Source organism: Manis javanica, chromosome 3, assembly GCF_040802235.1.
Source record: "Manis javanica isolate MJ-LG chromosome 3, MJ_LKY, whole genome shotgun sequence".
NCBI classification, from domain to species: Eukaryota; Metazoa; Chordata; class Mammalia; order Pholidota; family Manidae; genus Manis; species Manis javanica.
In genome coordinates this window covers 189,884,431-189,911,313 of record NC_133158.1, presented here as the reverse complement: position 1 = coordinate 189,911,313, position 26,883 = coordinate 189,884,431, and the positions used below count along the sequence as shown (strand labels likewise).

Here is a 26,883-nt window from a genome sequence, read left to right as displayed (position 1 = left end):
AGAAGGTAAAAACCGTTATCCTCTTACATATTTAGAAGGCTATATCTTGTTTTCTCCCTTGGGTTGGGTTACAGAAAATTTGAGTTATCTCAATGGCTCTGAAAGTGTACTGCATCCCCTAATCTCTCTGGACTTCAGTGTTAGGTATCTGACCTCCCAAAATAACAGAGAACAAACCTACTGAAAAGGTATGTGATCCAATGATGTCACACATATGGAGTCCACAGCTAGATTATAAATAAGGGAGCAGAATGAACAAAACCATTGAACCTATTGGGGGTTATTATGGGGAATAGGGTACCACCCTATAGAAGGAGGTAAAAAGAGATGAATTAGAAAAGAGAGAATTGTGTATATTTCCATTTCTTTGGGTCAAAGAAAGAAATATTTATTAATCAGGTAAGCTCCAGGAATTAGAGAAGAAATTTAATGTAAAATCTCTGCTCTCACACTTGTTAGCTCTGCGGTCTGTGTACATCCTTTATATCACTAACTCTCAATTTAATTACTTGCATCATGGGAATGCTACTATTCACCTTGCACAGTTAGTGGGAAGATTAATGAAAATGCTTTTACACCTTCCAGCCCTGATGAAGTCTTCTAGAAGATACTCAAAAAATGAAAAATATTTTTCTATTTTCCTAGAAATATAGAAAACTGTACTTCTGTAGTTATTATTATTGTTGAGACACACACATCCACACTTTATGAAATGACTTACCTCAAAACAAGCTCCCAAGGCAAAAGTAATTTCTCCATTTTAATGAAGGAAAACTAAGCCTCAGAGAGGTTAAATAATCTGCTCTGGGTAGAACAGAAGTAAGTAGCAAAGTTAAGATTCAGACACATTTGTGTTTATCTCCAAAATTCCATGATTTTTTCCCAATACCTCATTGAATAGTCTAAGGCTTGTCAAAGATTGTACATATGCTCATGATTCAAAAGATGGCTAGTTGTAGACTGTCACTTCTATTCTTTTGGCACTTAATTCACATCCTTTTTCATCCTCCTGTGTTTTTCCAAATCTTGTGGGGCTGTAAAAAAATCTAGCCCACTTTGAAATAATCATTTATTCATTCATCCAACAAATACTTGTTAAATATCTACCACTTATCAGTGGGCTGGGCACCAAGGTAAATGTTGCCCATTGGCAGCACCTCTCCACCACAACTATGTCCATAGGAAGATGAAGTGGTCACTTAATGTAGCCTCACTACGACAGCAAACTTTAAGAACTGGACAAGTGAACTTCCTCTCTGTTTTCTGCATGTAAGTGGAATTTGCATCAAAAAGCATACTTTGAGAAACAGTGATTATACAAGAGGTGAGCATAAGCTGATTTTCTATGTAGTTTATGTAAAATCAGTCACATGGGGCAGGGGCGGTCAGTGACCACCAAGCAGTAGGAGAGCTCTGACAGCACACTGCTGGTCTAGAAACAGTCTACAGATACGGGAGGCCTCTGCCAGGATTGGCTCCAGGAAGCTGATCCATGGAGCCAGAAGTTTAACCAGCAGTTTATCTGGTTACAGAGGGTGACTCCAGGGAACAATAAGTTCCCACTGGTGGTTAAAGTGCATTTATTTGACATGAGGATAGGCAAGTTTCCCGAAGGTGAGCATCGGTGCCCAAGCCAATCACTACTGGTCAGATTGAAAAAAGCACAGGTCAGAAACTATTAGAAAAAGGATGTTGAGCCCTTTCTCCTCAATTTCATTCATTTTATGTAGTACCTTGACTGCCTTTGATTATTAGAGAACTAAATGATATAAGAGATTGCATCAGATTGCCCATTATTTAAATTAAGATCAGAGGATCAGGTAGAACATGAAAATAACTCTTCCAGAAACTCCTCATCCAGTCTCTCCTTTTAAATATATATTAGCAAATAATTATCAATGAATCTCTATACCATTGTTCTATCATCATCATATGTTTATATCCAGTTATAATGACATTATATATGGAAACTAGATCCTATCTGATATTGACTACAACATCAAGGTCTGTTATATTGGATAAATGTGTTTCAAAGTTAATTTTGAAGGACAAATCTACCAAACACTTCTTACATAATGCTCTGAACCCTTTCATCATTGTGGATTTCATAATAGTAAGGCATGTGCTGAGACATAATAGTACATTTCTGTTGTTTTTATAGCAAAGCCATGAGTATCATACATATTCATGTGAAAGTATAAGCATTTAAAGGTTTAGACCCTATCTTTCAGTACTTCTGTATTATGTTTTTCTGTTTTTAAGCTACAAGAAAGTACTAAAAGTTAGAGATGGAAAATACTGACTTAGATCATCGTTTTTATTGCTTTCCCAACGTTAGATTGTTTCCTACAGAGTATTTTTAAACTGTTTTGTCTGATCTAATTTTGAATCACTCAATGATCTGTGATGATCTCACCACTTCCCCGATAGACCATTATGCCATTCAAGTCTAACAGATTTTATTATTGAACACGGGTGTATGTTCAGTTCAACTGCCCTTTCAGAAAATGCTTACCACTCTTTTTATTTAGATCTATGCATATATTCAGTGGGTATGCAAAGACCTGTTGAGTGTATGTATATACACACACACATTTAGAATCAGATTGGAAGGTCTTAAATACCTGGGTTTTGCTTTGTTTTTCAAATCGTCCAACTGTAGTAAATTATATCTTTGTATTATTGCCTTTGTCTAGTAAGGGCTTAAGTAGCTCTTAAATCTTGTTCCCTAGCTCTTCTCAGAATTTTGTTTACAGTCTTCCTTTTGATTCACATTCAATATACCATAATCCACTCCTTTAAATTCAGTGGCATTTTGCTTGGCATTTAACTTAGCTATATATTGAATATATTTATGCTTACTTTAAAGAGAGTTCACCTATTTTTTAATGCCTAATAAAGTATATTCTGGATAGCTATGAATCCATAATATGGTTTTAATAAACTTGTTTAGTGCACACATGAAAACAATCATTTAACTATCTCATGATTTAATTAGCAGTGGTGTTCATCACAGACACATCTAGGTGTCCCTGTTCTTAGATAATTATCCTACAAAGACTCTGGATTAAGATTTTGTCAGTTAAGTGACTGTGACTGTTGATCATTATTTCAGCTGGTTTAAAATCACATCTCATTCTTTAAAACAAAGAAAACATTTTGCAAAATTGATCTTTTGAATTTGAAGAGTACTGCTAACCATCATTTTCCATAAAATTACTCTTTCTTCTTTTAGGGAAATATATCTTTTCAATGTTTACCTAACTAAAATTATACTCAGAAAAATCCAGGTGTTCCAGCCAAATATTTTACTGGTGGGGTTTATTTTTAGAGATATTGCCTTCTTCTAAAGTTTCTTTTTTTAATTCCATTTTCCTTTTGGTAGTGTTAGTTTTGCCTGTATGAAAAAATATCCTACAAGTGAGTCAGTTATGCTCACAGAGCTCAAAGAAGGATGCCTCTGCCACACTGACGAGCTCTCCAAACCATCAGAAATCCACAGAAATGACTTTTCCACCATTTTGCACAGCACCTGTTCTAGATGTGTCATCAAAATGTGAGTCTATCAAAACAGCTGTGGTAGTTTCTTCATATCTTCTATTTCCTCAAAACAATGTAACTAAATGACTATTTCAGGCAATGCCTGAACAAAAGCATTAAAAAAACATTCTAAAAGTGTTGCTAATATCAACAATGGAAAACATATTACCAGTCATTTATTGGGTGGTTAGTATGCACCAGGAACTGTACACTTAATGTTTTGAACGTACCATTTCATTTAATCCTCACAGCAACCTAAAGACATAGGTCCTGCCAATAGTGCCATCTGAAAAATGAGGAAGTGGAGGCACAAGAGACTAGCTGACAAACCCGAAGTTTGCCACCTCATAAATGACAGAATTCAGAATTCTAATGCAAATATCTATGACTTCAAAACCCATGCTCTTATCCACCGTGATTGTATTGGGTGGCACAGCCTCCAAGATGGCACTGTAAAGAAGCAAGTGCATTTGGATAGAATGTTAAATGATGCCACATTCAATAAGCCCTGGTTATAAGGTTTCAGCAGAAATGCAAAGAACTTCAGTGTAGGAGACTCAGGAAAAACTCATGAAAGAGAGGTTATTACCATTGGGTTTTAAGAGAGAAGCAGAATTAGCCTAAAAATAAGCAAAGGCATGAAGGGAGGAAATTATTAGAGAAATAGAGTACATTAGAGCAAACTGTCTGTAGTGAGCCACCAAGTGTTTTTGTTTCTTCTCCAGCTCTACAATCCATGTGGACTGTGGGATGGACAGAAAGATAATGATTTATTACCAGAGAATAAAATTCTTTAAAATGCAAAATGCCAGCCAAATATTTAGTTAGATTCAACAGACAAAATTGCCAAATTGTTATCAAAATTTCTAAATGCCTTTTTGCAATTTTTGTCCTTACATAATCAGGGACCAGTATAAATTGGCACAGGTCTATAAGTCACACTTTGAGTAGCACGGTACGTGACCACACAATCTAGGATAGGGAGAACGTGACAGCAGGTAGTCAGAGCAAAAGGTGAATAAGAGTATTAGGCCTATAAGGGAGAGCTAAAAATTCTTATGTGCCTGCAAGTGTCACTATTATTTTCTCATGCAGAGGTGGAAAAAAGGTACAAGGCAAGAGAGCAGGGCATCCCATGAAAACGTTAAAAACAAAAACTGAAGGGAACCTAGGCAGAATTTACTTGGAAACTGAAGGAGGAAATGAAGATGTTCTTTCTAACCTACATCAGGAAGTCCCCTTATCCAGATACTTTTTCATTCGATTCTTTTAGTTAAAGTACATAAACTGTATATTTTTCTACCTGCTTTCTCACACTTCTTGAAGCACCTGAGTGTGTGTATTTTGGTGGGTCAGTATCTTAAGAGTCTCACTATCTCCTTTCAAGCTATTTGTTTTTACCATTTAAAAAAAACTGTTGGCTTTTTACAAAGCTCCTCCATAACACTGTCTTCTTTTGGTAGAGTCAAATAAAATAATGATGGCACAGGGAGACATGGGTCTCTTTAAAGTAACATTCAGTGAATGGAGGGAGGACAAATGGGATGGGAGCAGACAGTGGGACTGCCTGTGCTTGTCAATTGCTCTTGGTTGGCTTCTTTATGTGGGTTCAGTTCCACAAACCATGGATCATGAACTCAGATCCCACATATATAAGTCTGTCTTAACACCCAACATGCAATAGGCTTTCAATAAATATACAACAAGCAGATGTGGCAGAAATAACAATAGGACATTCTGTACTATAATTAGAAGTTTTCTGGAAAGTTCCTTTGAATCCCAGTTATCTCATTAGACATCTCATTTGTTTCCACAATTTTCATGGGGAAAAAAGTCCCATTTTCAACAATTACCTTATTTCAAAGAGGCAAAATGACAGCAAGAATTGATACCATTATCAGCTCTACCCAAGGTGCAAAGAAACACAAACATACAGACTTATTTATCAGCTAATAACTCACACTGGAAAATCCTTCTGCATGAATTTACCTAGACATTGACTAGTGCATGGCTGCCAGGTTACCAGTGAACTGGAGCTGGGTCCCCGAAGCCTACCACAGCTGACGGTAGGCCAGACCACAGAGAAGAGCAACGTCACGTAAATCCCAGAGTCCCCACGCTACTTGTTAATGCAGACCTCGGCTCTTAGCTGGGGAGCTGTGCAGAACAAAAGCAAAAGGGTTCTCACTAAGCTGCACCTGCATCTCTTGGGAACTCTCACCTCAAAAAATAATAGACTTCACTTGTGTTCTGTGCTGCCATGGCAACAGGAGCCTGTCAAATTAGTATGCATGCAAATGTGACTAGCAGAGCAGTTCATGAACAATAAAAAAAAGTGAAAACAGTTTGCAATATATACATCTAACAGTGGGCACAGGCTCCCTTGTGCCCCTGCCTCTGTAAGTAGTAGTTATGGCTCCACATCACCTATACTCTAGAATTCCACATTTTAAAATAACTACCAATGTGAACCAATTCCATGCAGAATCTCTAGCTGCTTCCATATATGGATTCTAAGTATAGACATAATAGTATTTCTTTACAGAGAAGTAAAAATCTTTTTAATGCTTTAATATTTTGGATGTTTCAATAGATACGATGTTTAGAATCCATATACTGCACTTCTGACTACGAGAAGTCAAACATCATTCTGCTGCACCAAGACAGAGTTGCCAGGCAAGTGACAATTTATTTTTAGAGGAAGAAAATTCATGTTCTATAATTTGTACAAGCAGAGCTGCATGAAAATAGTCTCTGTCAAAGGCACACCCACTTTCCTGTGAAGACTTACAGACAGCACTCAGGTTAAGAAAAAGAGTAGTGCTTACATTTTATGAGTTCTGATTTATAGAATAGATTTATATTAAGCAAGGGAATTTAAAATAGAAACAAAATAAATTTTATATAAGTAAGATTTTTAAAAAATGTTTACTGTCAATGAAATGAAACCTTGAATCAGGGTTGTAAATAACCTTAAAATCTGAGGGAATATTGTCAGTGAAAACTTTTCCTTTGTTTGGTTTGATATGTATTAATATTTAGTAATATTATAGGATTTCTTCCAATTTTATTTTCCTGTGTAATGTGATATTTTATAATAATGAAACTGACAAAAATAAGTAAAGACAAATGAAAGGATTATAATAAAACACAATTATGATTTTGGTGACAAAGATTCTGTGCTTGACCAAACTTTCGTCAGCCTTCTGAACTGCCTGTCTGCACACTTACTCATAAAATCTAGTTTTAGCAAGTACCTGGACAGGTCACTTTAACCAGAACCCTTCTCAGTTTGTGTCTGATCACTCTCAATATCTAATGGTTCAGTAAGACAACCGCTGTATTGTGGGATGCACAGGAGTGCTTTATGCATTCTTTCCATGTTGCACACAGAATATTAAAAAGATGTACACTTACTGGTAGAGGTTTAAGACAAATAAAGCTTTTACTATGGCTTCATCAAGGACATTCTTAAGTAAATCATGCACTTATTCCATGTGTTTTTATTATGTGAACACAGGGGTAATGAAAAGGAAAACAATTCTTGGTAGTTTGGCGCTAGTTTTGATTCATGCTAAGGCACCAAGAGATTCACCTACTACTGCAAATATCAACAGAGTGTAAAGGCAAAAATGGTCTCAATGTTATTACGGAACTACCCTCTGAAAGGGCTGCAGAAAAGCCACGGACCCAAACAGTCCCACCCAATTTGACCATACAACAGCGATAATATTTTGAAGTTTCATTTATCTCTTAGTTTTCTAAGTCCATAATAACAACTTAGAAGAACATGGAACTAATAGAATCTTCATGAATCAGCGCTTACTCAATCCTCTCTGAGGCTACTTCATTGGGCAAAATGAACCATAAATCTTTTAAAACTAATTATATACAAATACATATATATATTGAGCCAGATGAATATCTCCTGCCATCCCAGGTATGCATGTGGATATACTATTGTGTTAACTTTTCCATGATTTTCTTACTTGCTTCTTGCCAGATTTATCCAGAGATCCAATGATTAAATGTCCTATTTCCCTGGAACACAGCAGTTAAGGCTGGTTTCAAACTGTCTACGGTTCAATGGCATAAGATTATGGGGAAGCCATATCTTATGCGGAAGCCAATACCAAAAGCTAGCTCAAACAGTGCACTAAATAATCTTTGAATACCAAAAGGTTATTCATGGGCCACCAAGACTTCCTCAAATCTCTGATTCCCTCCAGCCCAGCTATGTATACAACAAGATTTAGGATTGAAACGTACTGTTTATGCACTGATCCATTTCAGCATAGTCTGAAAATACCATAGCAAGGGTTGAAATAAGAAAAATGACATATAATTAAATAACATACTCCATTTCTTATTAATAATTAGAATTGACCCAGAAATGCTCAGTTGGTTATCACTTAGCAATATGAGGTTTATGAATATAATTTATTTGACTAGACATTTTCCCCTTTGATTCAGACACAAGAGCAAAGACCTATGTCAACCAATTTCTTAGTCCACATTTTATGCAAATGATCTTTTAGCATAATCAATGCCAGAAATCACTGAGAATAAATGCTGAACAGGAGGTGGGGAAAAAAATAAAACTTTAAAGGCTCTTAAGTTGGAAACAGACAACTGAGGAATCTGTATGCTCCTTAATAGGAGGGATATGCTTTGAGAGACAAAGAACTCTTCACAGGAAGTGGGCTAAGATTCAGAGAAATGAGTTCTTGTTGTAGAAGCCAGGTGGCTAGTAAGTTATACCTCTGTGATGAACTAGAGTCAGTGTGGCTAGAGAACTCTTTCAGTTCAAAATTGCCTTCATGAAAAATAAAACAAATAGCTTAAATTTTGTGAAGTGAGAAATGTAGTCTCTAAAAGTCAGGTCTCCTTTACAGCAATGATGTCAAAGCCCAAAAGAGAGACCCATAGATCAGTCAGTGCCTTCCATATACTTTCTTCAGGATGAAGAAGACAGAACCTCTCTACAAGAGAAGTTTTAGCAGCAGAAATACATTTCATCAAAGGGCCATAAAGAGTGAGACTGCTTGCCTTTCAAAGTGTAGGCCAGTATCATCTACTGTTGGTTTCCTCATCTCCCCAAGGTTCTGAGAAGGCCTCACTTCCCAGGGTCAGGTACAATCTAGCAGGTGAACTGATTCAAGGGGAAATTTTACAGACTTCCTAGATCAGGTTCTTTGAAAAGAGGATTCTGCAGGAACCAGCATGTGTAAATGGGATGTATTCCATGAATAGTCAGAGGGGAATTGGTTAAGTGGGTCAACCTAGAGGATATTTGGAAAGGAATCGTACCGAGAAACAAGAGGACAATAGTTCCCAGGCATGGAAATGATATTGTGTCAGATTCAAGAGCCAAATCACAAAATCTCAAATGATGACTGAAGCCCACAGACTTACTGGGAATTGTCTAGACAGAATATAAAAATCCCTCAGTTCAAGTTTGTTGAATTTAATCCAACCCTGTAAGTGGTATCCTGTATGCTTATAATTCCTGGGTTTTTTTATAAAGTAAAATAAAAGTCCCAAGCTCCCAAGCTATGCTAACAGGAAAAAGAGAACAAACAGTTATAAAGTAAGCTATTTAAATAAAACACCTATGAAGCCAAGCAAAGCCTTTCATAGGATGTTAAAGTGGCCAAAAGCAACAAATGTAAGTTCTGTGGTATTTGTCATATAATGATTCTGGTTCTAATCTAGAGAAAATTTCTTGGCTGCTGCCTTGTAGGCCTATGTTCTTAGGAACAGACACTCCCTAATATCCATCTCCACTACACCCTTATTTCTGACATAATAAAACCACAAACCCAGCCCCTCACTAATTGTTCAAAGTACAGGAATAGTAAGTTGTAGAAAAATGCATGTGGTCAACTGCTATAGTTTGTAAGTTTAAACGCATTCACACACACACACACACACACACACACACACTCACACAGATATTCACTTATTAAGCATGTAAAATGATCTTTAAATTTTACATTTAAAGTGTACTGGGAAGATGCACACTAATCTCACAAGAGTGATGGCCTCTGGTTAGTAAGTGCAGGCAGGGGACATGAGAAGATGGTTAAAGGGGACTTGAACTTCTTTTTAATGTATAAATATCTCTTAAGTAAGTTCTGAAAGCAAATATTCAAAAAAAATTTGAGGAGATAATTCTAGAAGGTGAAAGCATGATATGTATTATGCTAGTCTTTGTTCTTTGGGATTTTTTTTTTTGTCTCAATAAAGGGAAAGGAGACCTTGAGGGCCAAAGTCGAGAATAAACTAGAATTAGCTACCCAAATTCTGTAGACTGAGAACCCTGAAGTTAACAAATACATAAGGAGGTGTTCTCTGCAGTTCCTCTCAACTACATAACATTGACAGCCTCTTATAATAACTTGACCTGAATGACAGGTCCATGGAAACTGCCTTACATGATCTCATAGTTTCCTACTTCATCAAATGCTACAATAAGAAACTCTACACTGCACTGCAGAAAACTAGAAGGAATATGGACATGATCCTGACCACTAAAGGTTTTCAGTATTTGGAGATTCACAAAATCATAGCTACGTATACATATAAACACTTACATACATTCAAATCCTTACAAACGGCATGCTTTCAGGTGATCACTATGCTAATCTATTTGTACTTATATCTGCCAGTGTCTTAGTCCATTCAGGTTGCTATGATAAAATACCACAGACTGGATGGATTATAAGCAACAAACATTTATTCTCACAGTTCTGGAGGCTAGAAGTCTGAGATCAATGTGCCGGCATAGCTGTTTTCTGGAGAAGGCCCCCTTCCTGGTTGCAGACCAGCTTCTAGCTCTGTCCTCACCTAGGAGAAGGGACCAGCTAGCTCTGTTGGAACTCATTTACAAGGGCACTGATCCCAACCATCACTACTCTACAAGAGAATCATAGCAGATAGGAAAGGACAAGAAGTTAGGTCAGGTCATGGTGTTTAAAAGCAATGCTAATTTTTTCCTACATAAACTGTACCACTAGATAACTAGATAAGAAATGAAGGGAAATTACTCTAAAGAGGTAGGCCAACTAATAAATGAAGAAGTAAGGATAGAATTTGAGTGTCGCCATTCTCAATGCCTAGTAAACTGATGGATCAAAATTCAGCATCAAAAAGTCCTATCATGAAAAGAAGGATAATTAGATATTAAGTGTCTCCCAGCAGAAGAAAACACCACTATCTATAAAGTTGGCTTGACGAAATAAATTAAATCTAAATCTGAGAAAGTCTCTGGAATAGACAAGACAGGAGGACAAATAAAGTCATAATAGAAGTGCAAACAGCAAACTCCAGAATCTAGCATTCTGCAAAACAAGTGGCCTGGCTTCTTCAGTAAGTAAATTGACAGGAAAAAAAGAAGAGATAGAGGTTGAGTCTATACATTAAAATAGACATACCAATCAATCACAAAGTCTAGGCTCCCTTATGAATCCTGATTCAAATAAACAAACTGTGAAGTAATAAATGAACAAATACAAGACAATGAAAATTTGACCACAAATCTGACTGAAACCACTGCTAATTGTTCCTTTGGGTGTGACAATGGTTATGTGTTTGTGTTTACTCTTCTACTGGCAATACTGAAATATTTGCAGATGAAAGAATATGATATCTGGGATTTGTTGCCAATGAGTGTGGTCATGGCAATGAGAGAAGGATAGATGAAACAAGACTGGTCATGAGTTGATTAATAGTTGCATTTTGTAGGTGCATGAGGGTTCATTATAATATTCTATTTACTTTTGTAAATGTTTAATTTTTTCCATAGTGAAAACTTAAGTACATTAAGGCACTTAAAATTAATTTTTCCATTATGGAAGTCTTACAGATTTTTTTTATTTGCAAGAAGCAATATGAATAGTAGAGAAGTAGGAGAGAGAAATTCAGCAATGATGTACACACCAAATTGCAGCTGGGGAAGACTAGACACAAGATCAGTTATGGTTCTCTTGCAACATCTTGACCTATATTCATGAGTCTGATAGGGCATTGATAATAGGACTGAAAAAGAAAATATAATTGGAGTGAACTTAAGGAACTGTCGATGTTTAGTGTGACGCAAATATGAGGCACTAAGCAAAGGAGGATCAAAAACAACTCAAAAATTTCAAACCCAGCTGATATTAAAAATAGTAATATCGTGAATAGAAATGGGTGAGTCAAGACGGCAAACTTCTAGGGGACGAATTAACAAATTTGCTTCTTGATACCAAGTTTGAGAGGCTGAAATGACAAGTTGCTGTTAGTAAATTATTGTTTAAGCTACATATGCAATAAAAATGATGTCCTCTGTGTTCTTTCCCCAGCTGTGATGACTAATTTAAAAACAGTTATGTTACAGTTGTAAAATAAAAAAATTTAATAAAAATTGTAAGTCAAATGTCTTTGAACTATTAAGATAGCCAAAATCCTTACTTTTTGGGCACTGTTTAGCCATTTCATTTACACCTTTTTCTCTGCAAACTCTCTATGTTCTTTGATATCAGAAACAAATCTGTGACAAAGTATGAAGATATGTAGAGCCAATGCTAGGCATGTCATTACATGTAAAGTTTGGAGTTTGTTATTTGTAACACCTAGAATGACACTCCCCATGTTCTTTACCTTGTAAGTGACACTCTGGAATGAAGTGAACCACTGTGATTCTCATCATAAAAAGCGTATTGTAAAGATTTTTCAATGAACAATAAAATGCAGGACTATATTGTTCTCTAAACCTTCTGACCCTTGGCAATCTTTGCCCCTGGGTCCCAGCCAATTCAGCATGCCAACCAATAATGCCAGAGCTAATCCCAGGCTTTCTTGGCTACTTGAAGCCAAGACAGTATCTGGCTACATCATCCCTCATTGTTTGCTAGCAAGTGAACAAGAAGCTATACCATCTGCTCTCTTGGAATTGCCAATAAATACATGGCTAGAGGCTATTTAGACTGCCAGTTGCTAATTCTCCAAAACAAGAAAACTTGACTCGAACTCTCTGAAACCCCAGTGTCCAGTACCCCGGATCACTAAGCTTCCTGATGTTAAGGCACCTGCCAGTGATGTTTTTCCACACTGACCTCTGAAATTTGGTGGTGAGACCCTTGATCATTAAATAGTAGGAAAAGAAGGAGAGGAAGACCCTCTTGTTTTACCACAGAGGCTGGAGTGAGAACCTTTCTTTGCCTAGCATATGGGATATTCCTGCAGAAACAAATTTTCTTGTAGTGAAAAGTAGCATTTCCTCTTATTTAGATGACGGTTGGAGTTTTTACTCTCACTATCATCACACCATTAAGTGGAAAAAAATGCTGCACTGACTATAGAGGAGACAATAGGTCAAAGAATAACACCTATTAATCTAATTCACCATGTTCAGGACCTAAATCATTAGAAGCCAGGTAAGAGTTTCAGGAGAATTAACTGAAGAGAGACAGACCTGGTGGGCCAGGCATACCAGTTCATATTGTTGCTGCTTGTTGATCCTAGGAACTTAAGTTTATTGCTTAAAGCCACCTGGGATAAAACTCCCTTAATGGCACAACAGTTTCCGTAAGCACCATTTTCCCCACTCAGAACATATTCACATTTTTGACCCTTGTTAGAATCCCTCTCTCTGAAATGCTCTTCTTGCCTCTTACACTCACCTGATTTCTCCAGGTTCTTCAGTTCCTAAATTAAATCTGCACTCCATCTGCACTCTCTCACCTCCAAATCCAAGACAATTAATAGCATCTAATATTTTTCCATAGAATGTTAAGCTGAACTCAATTACAATACCTGATTATTTTCTGCTATAATTATTCATCTCTTCTATTAGATTGCAGAGCCCTTGAGGGCAGGGAGACTAGCTCATCCACCTTTGCATCACCTACTCAGTATCTGCAACAGAGAACAGCTCAGAAAACGTCCGTCAAATCCAAGTGGAAAAAGTATGTGTGATTTATTTTGCCACTGGTGGAATCAAGCATGTCCCAAGACACATCTCTGTTGGTCCCCCTCAGTGTAAACACCCCTTAACGTCTCATCAAATAAAGTTATTCTTAAAAAATGTAAGTGCAGGAAGAACTCTGTTAAATAATAAAAATATTAAATATTTTTTATTAATTTGATTTTCCATTTTTTGAGGTTCTAATTCTCTTCCTTTATTGCAAGTAGAACTTTTTTCTTTCACTTTTAATATTTTTAACTTGACACTTCTAATTTAATATTTTAATATAACCAGGTAGTTTTATTTGATCAAAAAAATAATGCCCTGAATAACTACAACATTTTCAGATATTTTGCTGCTGATTGAAAGGTTACAAAGTTGAATAGGACAGGGACTTGCCCTTGAGAAATTCACAGCTTATTAAAGAAGACAGATTAGTCAAAAATAATTAAACTTAATAGGCTAAGATCTATAATAGGGGTATGAAAATATATAAGAATAGGAAAAAAAATCAAATGATTTGGGAATGACTTACAATTTAATGAATAAATAAATAGTTTAATTCTTATATGGATATTTACTTCTACTATTATTTCTGGATGATCAATTTTTTAATTAGTACATGATAGTCACTGAGTAACAGCGTTATTCTAAATCCTTTATTGTATAAAAGAATTCTTTCAACAGCCCTCTGTATAAACAATATTATTATTCATATTATAAAGATGAGGAAACTGAGGCAGAGAGAGAGGTTAAATAACTTCTAAATGTTAAAAAACATCAGTACAGGCAATTGGGATTCAAATTTATCAGACTGGTTCCAGAATCTCAATTCATAACCATTACACAGACAGTCTCTGAGGTCAAAAGCAAATTTTCTACATCCTAAATCTTCTGTTATTTTATGTAATCTTTTGAAAGAAATTTGAGCAAATCTCAGAAACTCAAACGTTGTCTAGAATACTAATCTTTGTTATCCTAATGGAGGTGGATTTTTGTCTGCCCAGTTCATATCCCCACGCATTAAGAATAAAAGGTTACTTGTGCCTTGATCACATTTTACAGGCCCAGTAAAATGGCAAAGCCTTTATGAATGTAGATTTGTTAATTGGGCCAAACAAAAAGATTGTTGTGTATAGAAAATTAACAACCGGGTTCTGTATTCTTTTGGTCTTGCTGTAGCATCACAGAGCAAGTGCTTCTTATTTGCTTCAGGCATAATTTTCTAAGATTTTTCACAAAATCCATTCAATTCACTGCAACACATTTCCAAGCAGCATTTAAATAGTTATATATTTGACTTTAAAATAAATATGTCAATGTAATTGATGAGAAGGATTATTGTGTGAAAGATAATTACTATGGTACTCATGAAAAATGACCTAAGTTTGTTCATCTACTCATTTATTTGTTCAGTAAACATTTTCAGTAAATATTGCATGAAAGTAAATACAGAAAATAAAATATCAATTAAGGTATGATCATGTTCAGTTTCTCTGGTATAAAATCTACTATGTCCAAAGTGAAAACAAAAAGGACAAAGTGAGAAAAACTGAGACATACAGGATTGATAAAGGCTAATTTTCATAATATATAAAATGTTTTTATAGATCAATAAGAAAAAGTCAAAGAATGAAATAAAAAGGGCAATGATTTGAATAGGCAAGTCATAGAAAACAAAATACAAATAACCAATATTTTAAAATATGATATCCTCAATCTCACTCATAATGAAAAACTGGAAATATAAACAAGATGCCATTATCCTCTATAAAACCAGCAATGTATTAGCTAGTTTTCCACTTCATAAAGTTGGCAAGAGAAAGGGAAATAGGCACCCTCATATCTTAACTGGTGAAACTGTAAAATGTTGCATCATCTAGAAGAAATCAGCATCTATTGTACTGAGGATATTAAATAAATGTTGCATGAATGAAAAAAATGTCCATTCTCACAGATGTCATCCTCATATAAATAATTTTATATACTTTTACAAATACCTACCAAAATAACTCTTAACACTTGGATTCTGACTTTTAGAATCACTGTGTTAGCCAGAGCCAGATTTAGAAACTGCAACTTGGTGTCCTAACTTGGACAGATTCCAATAAAGTCTTTCAGAGATCTCATTGGCATGGATTATTAAAAACAGGAAAAACTCTCCTACCCTCCCACAGGCAGAAGGAATAGATAGAACTGACCTACCAACAAAATCAGTTCCTGCAGAGGTAACAGAAGCCTGATGCCCATTACCTCGAGCCAAAGGTGATCTTGGCTAATACAGTTTGAGTGCGTTGGAGGGAGTCAGTCATCCAGGTAATAAGTGACGAAGGCTGAAGGAAGATAGGAGCCCAAGCTAACCTAAAAGATGGGTTTGGGGGATATCAAGGATTTTGCCACTGTATCATTGTGAGGGTAAGCATCACAGAGTGCCTAGATGACTCCCAATTTTAAGACTTGGAAAACTGGATGATGATGGTCTCATTCCCCCATAAAATGGATAGGAGAAAGCACTGTTCAGAAGCTTGGACCCCCTCAGTTTGACTTCAGGTTCTATTGCATACCAGATATGTAACTCTGGTCAAGTTACTTTGTTTCTCTGTCTTGATTTCTTTAAATACAAATAATAATAATAATAATACCATCTTAATAGGGTTAATGTGAAGAGTAGATACATTAACCTCAGGGTTTAGTAGCAAGTACTTAGAACAGAGCTAGGTATATACTAAGTATTATATGATTGTTAGACTATTAATAGTATTAGTGTAAAGATATGAAATATTTCTTTGTTGAAAATTTGTAATAGTGATTTAATGTGCCCAGATGCATCTTCAAGAATACAAACAACAGATATGATGATGTAAAAACTACTGATGCACTCAGCAGGAGATTGGCTCAGATGGAATTTGTTCATGCTCAGTCAGAGTAATGAACAGAGAGCTACAAAATGAACACACATCTTGTGAAAACAGCTCTCTTCCTCCATATTCTACCACATCTCTTATGGGCAGGGAGTTGCACTACTTCCCTAAGAAACTCTGCTTCAGACATCTGGTGTATATAGGAAGACCTAAATGTGATAGGAATACTACGAATCCCATTTCCTTCATCCGTTACGATCTATTTTATGGCAAAATGCTCTTCCTCTTTTGACCCCAGAACAATAAGAACTTTCAGATAGCCATTCCTACATGGATCTGTTTCATACACTGCGTTTTCCTAATTAAAACAAAAAACAAAAAACTTTGGGTGGAATAGTGGGGATAACTATCTTTTACTACTTTGTGGTTGTTTTCTACAGTATAATGCACCATAGAGGTTGCATAAATACAGTAATATTGTAGAATCCCTCACTAGAAAGGGGAATGATAAAAACAGAGGGTAGGTTGAGATTTAGTTGAAGATTCCAGAATTAAATGTCACTAGAGACAACATCTAAAAGGGTTTGCCTTCTATTAACTATAGGTCAGCTCTTACGTTTGTCAGTTACAAATCTCAAGGTCATTCGTTTCTCATAGTCTTCACTCCTAAGCTCATGAATTTGCTCTCCATTTACCCCTAGTCATCATTATCAGGAACTTCAACACCTATGCTAACCACCCCACAAACATCTGGCCTATGGTGAGTACCTTTACCTACTTCACCCTAGATATCTCCACTTTATTGCTAATACAATGTATCCTACCAACTTCTTTCAGTAACCTAAGGATAATGTGGTAGTTCTCATACAATAATGCTTAAAAATATGGAATCTAGAGTTCACCAAACCTGCTAGCTATGTAATACTAAGCAAGTTAAGTAACTGTAGAGAGAGAGACACTTATATATGGCATTTCTACACATCTTCTGTAAGGTTTTGTTCTGCACTATCCCTTCAAGGATATTAGTATGTAGCCTTGGAAGATACAAAGAGTATCTCTTCATGGGGTAGAAGGCAGATTTGTGTCCTGATCAGGATAATAAAGATGTCTCCTTCTAGGGCAAATGTTGGGCTTGTTTGCCTGCAGCCTCTCATAAGACTGGGGATTTGCCAAACTTAAGAGTTCCTCTGCAGTGACACAAACCCACTCTATGCAGCATCCACAGGGGCCACTCTGTATCACCCAAACAGGACTTGAGGGGCAGAGAAATATGAAGCTCAAGCCACCTGCTATACCATGAGTAATGAAGTCATTTGTCTCTAGTCCCAGCATCGTTTGTCTTCTGCACATCTATGAACATGTAGCTGGGTAACTTGCTAGCTTACAAGAAGGGTAAGGTCTCAAACTTTTCACACTTCTTAATAACAACCTCCTTATGCTTCAGTTTCCTTACCTGTGAAATGGAGACAGGGTGCCTACCTCACAGAGTTACTATGTTAATTAGTGGAATGAGATAATACATGCACAACATTTAAAACCAGCCTAAGCCTCATAGATGGATTCTTCAACAGTACTTGGGGACTCCTGATGGTCCCTTCACCAAACCAAATAGTCTGCTGTCCAGCTCACTTCTCAGTGGTGGCTCTGTGGTGCTGACACCATAGATAATTCTCTCCTTTTGACCGTTCCTAATCCCTTGAATGTGACTATGCATTAAACTGGTTTTCTTCCTACAGTTTTCTCCTTCTCTAGTCCCTTTCTAAAATGTCACACATACACAAAAAGAATTAACAGGAGAATATTTTGCAAATGTGCTGACACAGTCCTTAATTTCCACAAAATACTAATTACTAAGACAACAATGGAAAACCAGTTTTTCTAAAATGGAGGAAGGGAAAGGCAGTAATCAAAATGAGAGGGCAGAGAGAATCATGAGATCTTTATCAAAAGAAGGTAAGAATTGTAAGAAACCTATAAAGTGTCAAGTCACTCAGTTATATAGATAATCAATATTTATTATTCTCCAATGTCTAATCTTAATAAGATATTTACAAAAAAATACTGGAAAGAAAACAAGAGAAATTGTGGCTACACGCTTTGAGGTCAAGTGACCACTGATACTCAGTGTCTCTAAGGAGAGAATTATCTATGGTGTCAGCACCACAGAGCCACCAGTGAGAATTGAGCTGGACAGCAGACTATTTGGTTTGGTGAAGGGACCATCAGGAGTCCCCAAGTACTGTTGAAGAATGATGGAAAAAGACAAACTATTACCATCAACAGATCCCAAGGAATCACAACTCCAGCTTTTAGTAGCCATCAGAACTTCAGTGAGTTCCTTAACCTCAGCAAACGTTAGTTTACTCACCTCCCAAATGCGATAAGACTGTCTATGTTGAAGAGTTGTGGATGTTGAGTTGTTATAAATTTAATAATTTATCTCATTAAACTGTAACTGTGATGAGTATGACTATTGCGTGACGAAAGTACCAAAGAATTACTTCTTCAGAAATTAATTAAAGGACCGAGGGACATTTCTGAATATCTCCTAAAAAGATATAAAATTTTGTAATGTTGGTACTACACTTGCCAAACAGAGCATTACAGAATTTAAAACTCTGGCTTCATGAAAACTCAAAGAGCAAAAAACTACTTAGTGTCAGACTTAATGTGATTTAGTACCAGTCTGAGATAACCACTTACTTGACTTGATAAACTTACCTGTAGCAAAAAGTCAAAGAGTGCCATCTTGGGCCACTCATGGTGATGTATTTCAGTGCAACCCCATTCAGGTTTGGGTAGTCGGCCGTTCTGCCAGCACTTCTGTTTCAATAACTGCTGGTAAGTTCCCCAGGTGAGCTTAACAGAAGAATGGGTCTCATTACTTGTTGGAGATAAAGATGAGTCCCAGAGAATGAGAGGACATGGGCGGCCATCTACAGAATCCAAAAAAAAAAAAATACAGACAGACTTTTAGCATGCTATGAGCTCAGTGTGTGCCCTGGGGTGTTCCTCTCCAACCTGTTACACTCCCAAGTTTGATTAGATGATATTATATAGTCCCGTTGTCTTCTGAAGTTTTAAATAGTCTTATGCCTCAATGATACTTCCTGATGTAAGTCTTTTATAAAACAGAAATTTGTTGATAAGGCAACGAAAGAAAAAAATTTTCAACAAGGTATTTCACAGATGTAGTAGGAATGGGTCCCTAATCACCAATAACAATGACCTCTGTGAATGTGGTTTTCTTCCACATATAAAAGCAGCCACCATGAAAAAAAAAGAATCCAGGCATTTATAATTGTCTGTCTATTATTCAATGTCTGAGTGGAGCAGCTCTCTATTTGCAATAACAACTGTCTGACTTTTCTGAGGCCACATCATGATGTCAAGAAGAAAAAGAAATTTTAGAAGTCACAAATTTAAAAGTGAAATTGTATGGTTCACAGCAGTCACTATAATCTGCAAAGAAAGAAAAAAGCAGCAGAAGGTTTTTTCTTTTTTGAGGGAAACAGCAACACTCTTAGTAATGGATCATTTACTCACACGAAGACTCACAAAGCATATGTAAGTAAATGTCATTTCTTCGATTGAAGGTGCATAGATGATTTTTCAAGCAATCTGTCACTTTTCAAGAAATATGTCACTCAGATTGTTTTGTCTCATTCATGTGGTTCAGAAATTTCATTGCTGACCTGTCTAAAGAATGATGAGGCTGGGTGAAGTCATCAGAAACAGGGAAGACCATGAGGAGTACATTAAATGACACTTCACACTTAAAACCTATAATGTCACTTTCAAGCCCCCATTCCTACCAGATAAAGTCACTGACAGATGATGTCAAACAGCTTTGCTTATAACTTAAAAATCAGAATGATGCTCATGGGGAAAAAAAAAGGACAAGTAAGTCACAAAGATCTGAAAAAGCCCACTTAATTCATTCTAACAGACCTGGACAATAGAAGCCTCTGAAATTGTGACTGGAATGCCTGAACACATTACAGGAATTTTTTAAGAGCCCTTTTAAATAACCTGAGAGGTTCTTAATCTATAAATGTATTCCTTTTTGCTAAAGACTTTTACTTTATCACCTTGCCCATTTGCCTTCCTGTAGAGTTCTACCTCTGATCTTTAACACAGGAAACTGCTTATCTAACCAGTCCTATATTTGGTGTTACAGTGACCTCACTAATGTTAACAGCATTCACTTAATCATTTCTAATCACCTGCATTTCAGTTTTGTTCAAAAAAAAAGAAAACCTTTTTCCTTTAGCCTTGCAATTTGGACCAGGGCATGTGGAAAATTCTTTAGATTGTGGAAAATATGCCAGTCATTGACACACAATTAGGAGAAAAATAGAGAATGCAGCATGGGCTGTAACTAAACAACTTCCTTTTTAACATTCTCCTTTCCATTTATTCCATTTGGCTGAATGATTTGGGGCTGCTGGGACCTAATTATCTTTTTAGATATAAGATAAATATAATTTTAAATGCGTGTACTCCAAATACTATGAGAATTCAAATAATAATAGTAAATTCCATGTAAAAGCAGTCTGTCATGAGGTGGAACACACATGCAGACCAGTGTAACCTCATGCACGTAGAAGAAACAACACAGCTTTCAAAGATACGTACTTCAGCCTTCTGAAGATAAACACAGAGAAGCCCTGTCCTTCAGGGTCTTTCACCACAGAGATATATGATAGCACTTTGCATTCTAGGGTTAGGAAGCATTCGGAGGGAGTTGAAACCTAGTACTGAACTTCAATCAATACTCAAGACAGACAGACCAGCAGTTTGCTAGTGATTCACACAGAGACCTCAGAGAAACAAAGAAATGATCTAGGTAAACAACTGAAACAGTTAACAACCTTCTGAGCTGTTTTTCCTTTCCTTTAGAAACAATTTGTTTCTTATTTTAAAAGTAAGAAAGCAGCGCTTCTCAGGCTGGACACGGGTGGTTGTGAATCCTGAACATACAGGTCTTCTTTCTACGTATCAGCACACACAGCCCTCAAGATAAGAGTAATCAGCATGGCTCCAGATTGCAGAGCTCAGTCTTACTGTGAGGAGAATTCCACTTTTTATAAAATATGGCTGTTAAAAAAAATTAAATGAACATTGATAGATCTGTAGGGATGACAGAAAAATAGCCTCTGAAAACAGGAAACTGGTTAAAGCAACTTACCCTGAAGTGTTTCAGAGATGAGGAGCATTCATCTCTTCACATTCAGGTTTGTCAGAATGATGCAGTACTGTACTCTCTAGAGAAATCTTAACAGTGAAGAGATAAAATTCTAACTGTCAGAGTGGTGAGGAAGCAGGTTTTAAAAGATATGTGGATGTTCATGTGAATTAAAGGTTATTCAGCTGTCTTAAAAAATAAGACTTGCCAGTAAAACTTATTTTTTCCAATATCTGAATATTTTCCTTGAATTTCGATGTCCTCCCACGTCATTCTTCATTCAGAAGTACCGAGAAGACGTTCTTTCGAGAAGAATGAACATGAAAATTCAGTGAGAATGAATACAATACACAACCCCCTTTGCCCCTCACTTTGAACACTGGCTGACTGGTTGTGTGGAGCTGTCAGTGAATGCTAAGCATGTGAGGTGGGGCTGTGAGTGTCTGTCTGCACCTGCCACTGCTCAAAAATAAGTAAAAATGTCCTGAATTCTGAAATCTAAAGTCCTTTCTATGTTCCTCATAAGCAAGACAAAAATGGAAAGTGACTTTTCAATTCAAAGCCCTTCATTAAATGCAATTCTACAAAGCCTAGGAAAGCAAACAAAGGTCAATCAACACCTGAGGCTCATCTTTGTTAGAGGAAAAAAAGTCTGTCAGGTTCCATCATGACTGCTGAGGTTGTACTGTAGGAAAACCTGAATTCTAAAGACTTCTAAACACTGAAGGCAGCTGTAGGTGTTGGGGCAACTTCAGTGATGGTGTATAGCAGGTGTCTAGTTGATAATGATCCCGTAAGTACTATCTGCTCTATTTTTCTACAGTGCCTAATACAGTAGTGTTTTGGGAATTAAAAGTATTAGATTGAGGTGGCAAAGTAGGTAAGATCTCTTGGTTGATAGTCAGTGAAGGTGAACAAATTGGTAAGTGACGGAAGCAAAGTAAGAATACAAAATTCTGGGACAGCCTTGAGGGAGGAGGAAATTTGAAGGATTAGATGAAATTTGACTTCTGCTCAAGGGTTTAAATATTGTTAGTTTTCTGACTCAAAAAGCAAGTATTTGCAATCATCCTTCAGGTGTCCTCCAAAGGATCTCTTGTTTCCTGTGTTTCACATAGAAAGAACAGAGTGAGACATACCGAAAATGGAGACCTTACAGGATCCCAGTCCCAGGGGAGGCCCTGGCCTTACACAGCCTGGAGTTCAGTAGAAATAGACAAGTGTACTCACATGAAGATAACCAAATAAAGTGGATAAAGGACTAAAATAAAGACTGAGCTCTCAACGTAAAGCCAAGAAATGAAGCCCTAGAATAGCTATATGATAAAATGCTGTGGTTAATAAGAACCTTCACTGAAAAGAAGCTGATAACATGGGGGTGGGGTAGAAAAAGAAGCCATAAATATTGATTCTGTGCTGGATTCCATCATTGGCCTCCACAGGACTTGAGTCAGTCCCTCGGCGACCTTGGCTGAAGCACAGAGCTCCTCACAGTGTGAGAACTTTCCCTTCTACGTCTATCTGGAAGGTGTGAGTGAGAATCCAGTGAACTACTGAAACTGCAGCACTGTCAAATATTATAAAGAACCAAACCTATGTTAGGATTTTATGATTTAAAAAAACAACAGATGGTAAAGAGGCAGAATTCTATAGATTTCATAAGTATAGATTCTACACAGCTGACCAAGTGCTGGATCTACGGTCTTGTCTTTGAAATAGATTTCTGGTTAATTTAGAATACATTTCTTAAAAAGAAAAAGTATTCACTTATTTAAATAACTGTTTTTCATTTCATAACTTGTTTTCTCTGGGTTGGGCTGAGTTAAAAAAAATCTCCATATTTCCTCAAGAGTTAGCTAAGTATGAAGCTGAGGTAGCAGGGAAGGAGAATGTCATGTGACTTCCCCCATCACAAACTACTGAAACAATCTATCATCCGTTCTACTTGAAAAACTGTCTTGTGTTCTGAGCTTTAGACTAATTGACAGGAACTTCTGCTTTCTAGGTCTGTCTTGGACTTCCGCTGCATAAATGGAAACCCCCAGACAATTCCTGCCTCAATATTCCATTTAAAAAAAAAACAGGAATCAAACTTTACTGCAGAGTGGCAATGATGTGACCCGTGTGTCAGGCTCCACAAACAATCACATCTTACAAAGCCTTAGTCACACCAGGATGACCCAGTCCCAGGCCACTGAGTGCTCATGAATGTAGATAAAGGAGCTATGAATTCCTGAGCAGTGGCCTTCTATAATACACAGCTCAGTATTCCCCATTATCTGCAGGATAAAGTCCCTGTCCCTCCATGACATAGATCCACGTGCTCTCCACTTGTCACAGCTTTATCTCACTCCACCCCACCCCACAACTACCCCCAAACCCTAATCTCCTTTTTTAAGACTATCTGCAGTCTCCAAAGCATGTCTGCCTTCACAAGCTTTTCACACACCTATTCTCTCTCCCCTTCCACACCCACCATCTCTCACTCCACCCACAGTGACTTTTAAGAACAAGTTCTGACAGTCCCTCTGCTAAAGGATTTTACAATCCCCCTGGCCTCCCCCCTAACACATTCTGTGCTAAATTCCCCCTCTCTGGGCTTTGCAGGGCCTTCTAAAAATATCTCCATTGAAGTCTTTAATATATCTTTGGTATGGTGGGTTTACTTAGCTGTCTCCTACCCTCCAAACTGAGAGCTCTGCGAGAACAGAGTCTATTTCTTAATCACCTTTGGACTCCAACTTCTGACATAATGTCTGAGCAAGCATTCAAAAATATTGATGAATGAATTAACTAATTTTTCAGAATTCCCCAGTTTTTATTCATATTTCCTTAGATTCTAAGGAATAGTCAGTGTGCCCAGGATAAAAGTTTGGTGGGTGTGATATCCTTGTAGTAAGCTGTGATTTCATTGTTCTCACTCTAAATGAGTTGAGAAAGATTAGAGAGAAACTTGAGAAATAGAGGTGGGCATGTGGAGAGGTTCCACGTCCTGGTTCTGTCCAGCTTACACTCAGCCATCCACTCCCATGTCTCCATAATTCTATGAGACACTGGAATGATGAAAACAGGGGTGTTAGAAACACCACAACCTCTCTTTTCCTGACCTCAGATCACTGTCATGGGAAGGGGAACCACTAAGGAAGGCATCACGGTGGCATTCAGGATCATAGCAGGAGGTAGCGGGAAAGGCAGATGACAACCTGGATGTAGGACCAACTGGACGAGCCCCAGAACACGCCTGTGGCTCACACTCCACGTGAAGGGATAATGGGAAGCCATCAGCACTGAGAACTAAGAACAGGGCTTGGAGCTCTGCCAGCCCATGTCTACATCCCAACCCTGCTTCACGGGCCCCGTGGGCCTTTGGAGGACATGTGTTACTCCTTGAGCCACATTTTCCCCATGAGAATCCATCCAAGAATGTCTGCTGGGTGGGGCTGCTGTGAAATTTTGTGAGATAAGGAATGTACAGTGCTTAGCTCGCCACAAATGAGAGATGCCGTTATCAACTCCAAGCACTTTCTTTAAATGACAGCTTCTGGTGCCTGTTTACTTAGTTCAAATAAACATCAATCTAGATAAACAAACTAAGACTATCTAAGGAAATACAACGCAAAGAGCTAAATCACCTTAAAAACTGGATGAGAACAAAAGGTAACATTCATTGAGTGCTAGTGTGTCACAGTGTGTTAGGGCTGCTACAGATACTTAATGTGCATCAATTCAAGTGTCCCAACAAGTCTATGGGGCAAGTACTGTCACCATCATATGTTTATTATAATCATCTCTATTATACTAATGAAGAAATAAATTACAAAGAGATAAAGTTAATGTATCTGAGGTCACACAGCTAGCAAGTGGGAGAATCCAGATTCAAACTCAGGTAATCCAGATTGCCTGAATTGTGCAATGAGTCAAATTGTGCCCCCACCCCCACCCCCAGCCGCCAAAATTTATGTATTGAAGTTCTCACCCCCAAGTACCTCAGAATTGTCTGTTCTTGCTGACAGGGCCATTAAAGAGGTAATTAACTTAAAATGACACCAAAATGGTAGGCCTTAATCCAGTGATTGGTGTCTATAAAAAGAGGAGATTAGGACCCAGAGGGACACTAGGGATGCCCGTGCACAGAGAGAAAGCAGCTAGCTGCAAACCAAGGAAAAGGACCTCAGAGGAAAACAAACCTTCAGACATCTGGATCTTGGCCTTTCAGCATCCAGATTGTGAGCAAATGAATTTATGTTGTTTAAACTCCCCAGTCTGTGGTGTTCTGTGACGGCAGCCCTCACAGACTAATACTCCAGCCACACTCCCACAGCAAAGCTATTTGAATCAGAGACCACAGGGCTTCTTCCCCATGCTTAGGACAGTGCCTCACATGTAGGGAATAAATGCTATAAATTACAACTGAATTCAACCAAATCTGCAATATTTGCTCATTAACAGAGGCAGTCCTAATGGAAAGGTCACAACCTTGAGCTCAGGAAGGTGCTGAGTGAATCCTGAAATCAGGAACATAGGAAGATTCCCTACGCCTGAGCATTCACGTGGCCCACCAACTGTCAGCTCCATGGAGGCAGGGGTTCTGACCGTTTCAGTCCCTGATGTAATCCCCAAGGACTAGAAGAGTGGCAGGCCCAGAGCAGACACTCAATAAATATTTCTTAAAAGAGAAGGTAAATGTAGTGCTATGGAAGGGAACAGACTGCACGGAGCAGAGGCACATGCATCTTACATGCTGTGAGCACTGTGGCAGCCCTTCATTGTCCCTTCTATCCCAGCCAGGGGTGGGAGCAAGGCACAAGTTCCAGAGGCCTGGCGGAGAAGGTCACGTGGTTCCCCCACTGTTCTACGCAGGTCTGTAGTGGGGGAACAAGAGGCCACTGGAGCAGAGCGTGCTTGCAGGGATGCTCAGTACCCTGTGTTCGCTTATGAATGAAGTATCAAGTTGACCAGTTCAATCTGACTGCTAAATACCCTTAGGGCTTTTCTCATAAAGTACACAATGGGCTTTCAATCCAGACTTTTAAAAATAAAATGTAATTCTTACATTGCCAAATAAATATTTTAAGAAAGTTTGCACATTACATCTAAGATTTTTAGGTTTTTAAATCACTGTGTTTTCAGGTTACAGGGCCATCTGAGTTATTCTCATAACTCCCTGCAAAATGCCTCTGTCTGTTCCAGAGAGACTAAGACCACATGAAATGTGCGGCGGCCATCTCCCTGCTCTGCCAGCCACACCATCACCCAGCAAATCACAGTGCTTGCTGTTTGCAAGGACTCGAAAAGAGTGGAAAACCCCCTGTGTATTTCTCCTACTTTATAATAAGACGAGGCAA

General features: G+C 37.7%; 1 protein-coding gene across 1 annotated transcript in view; it reads right to left on the bottom strand.

Annotated features, from left to right (window-relative positions):
* Positions 1-26,883, bottom strand: part of GASK1B (golgi associated kinase 1B) — a 40,470-nt gene that overhangs the window by 7,166 nt on the left and 6,421 nt on the right. Inside the window, exon 2 of the mRNA XM_017656656.3 lies at positions 19,072-19,286. Coding sequence (XP_017512145.1) covers positions 19,072-19,286 — 215 coding nt within the window. The remainder of the gene's footprint in view (positions 1-19,071; positions 19,287-26,883) is intronic.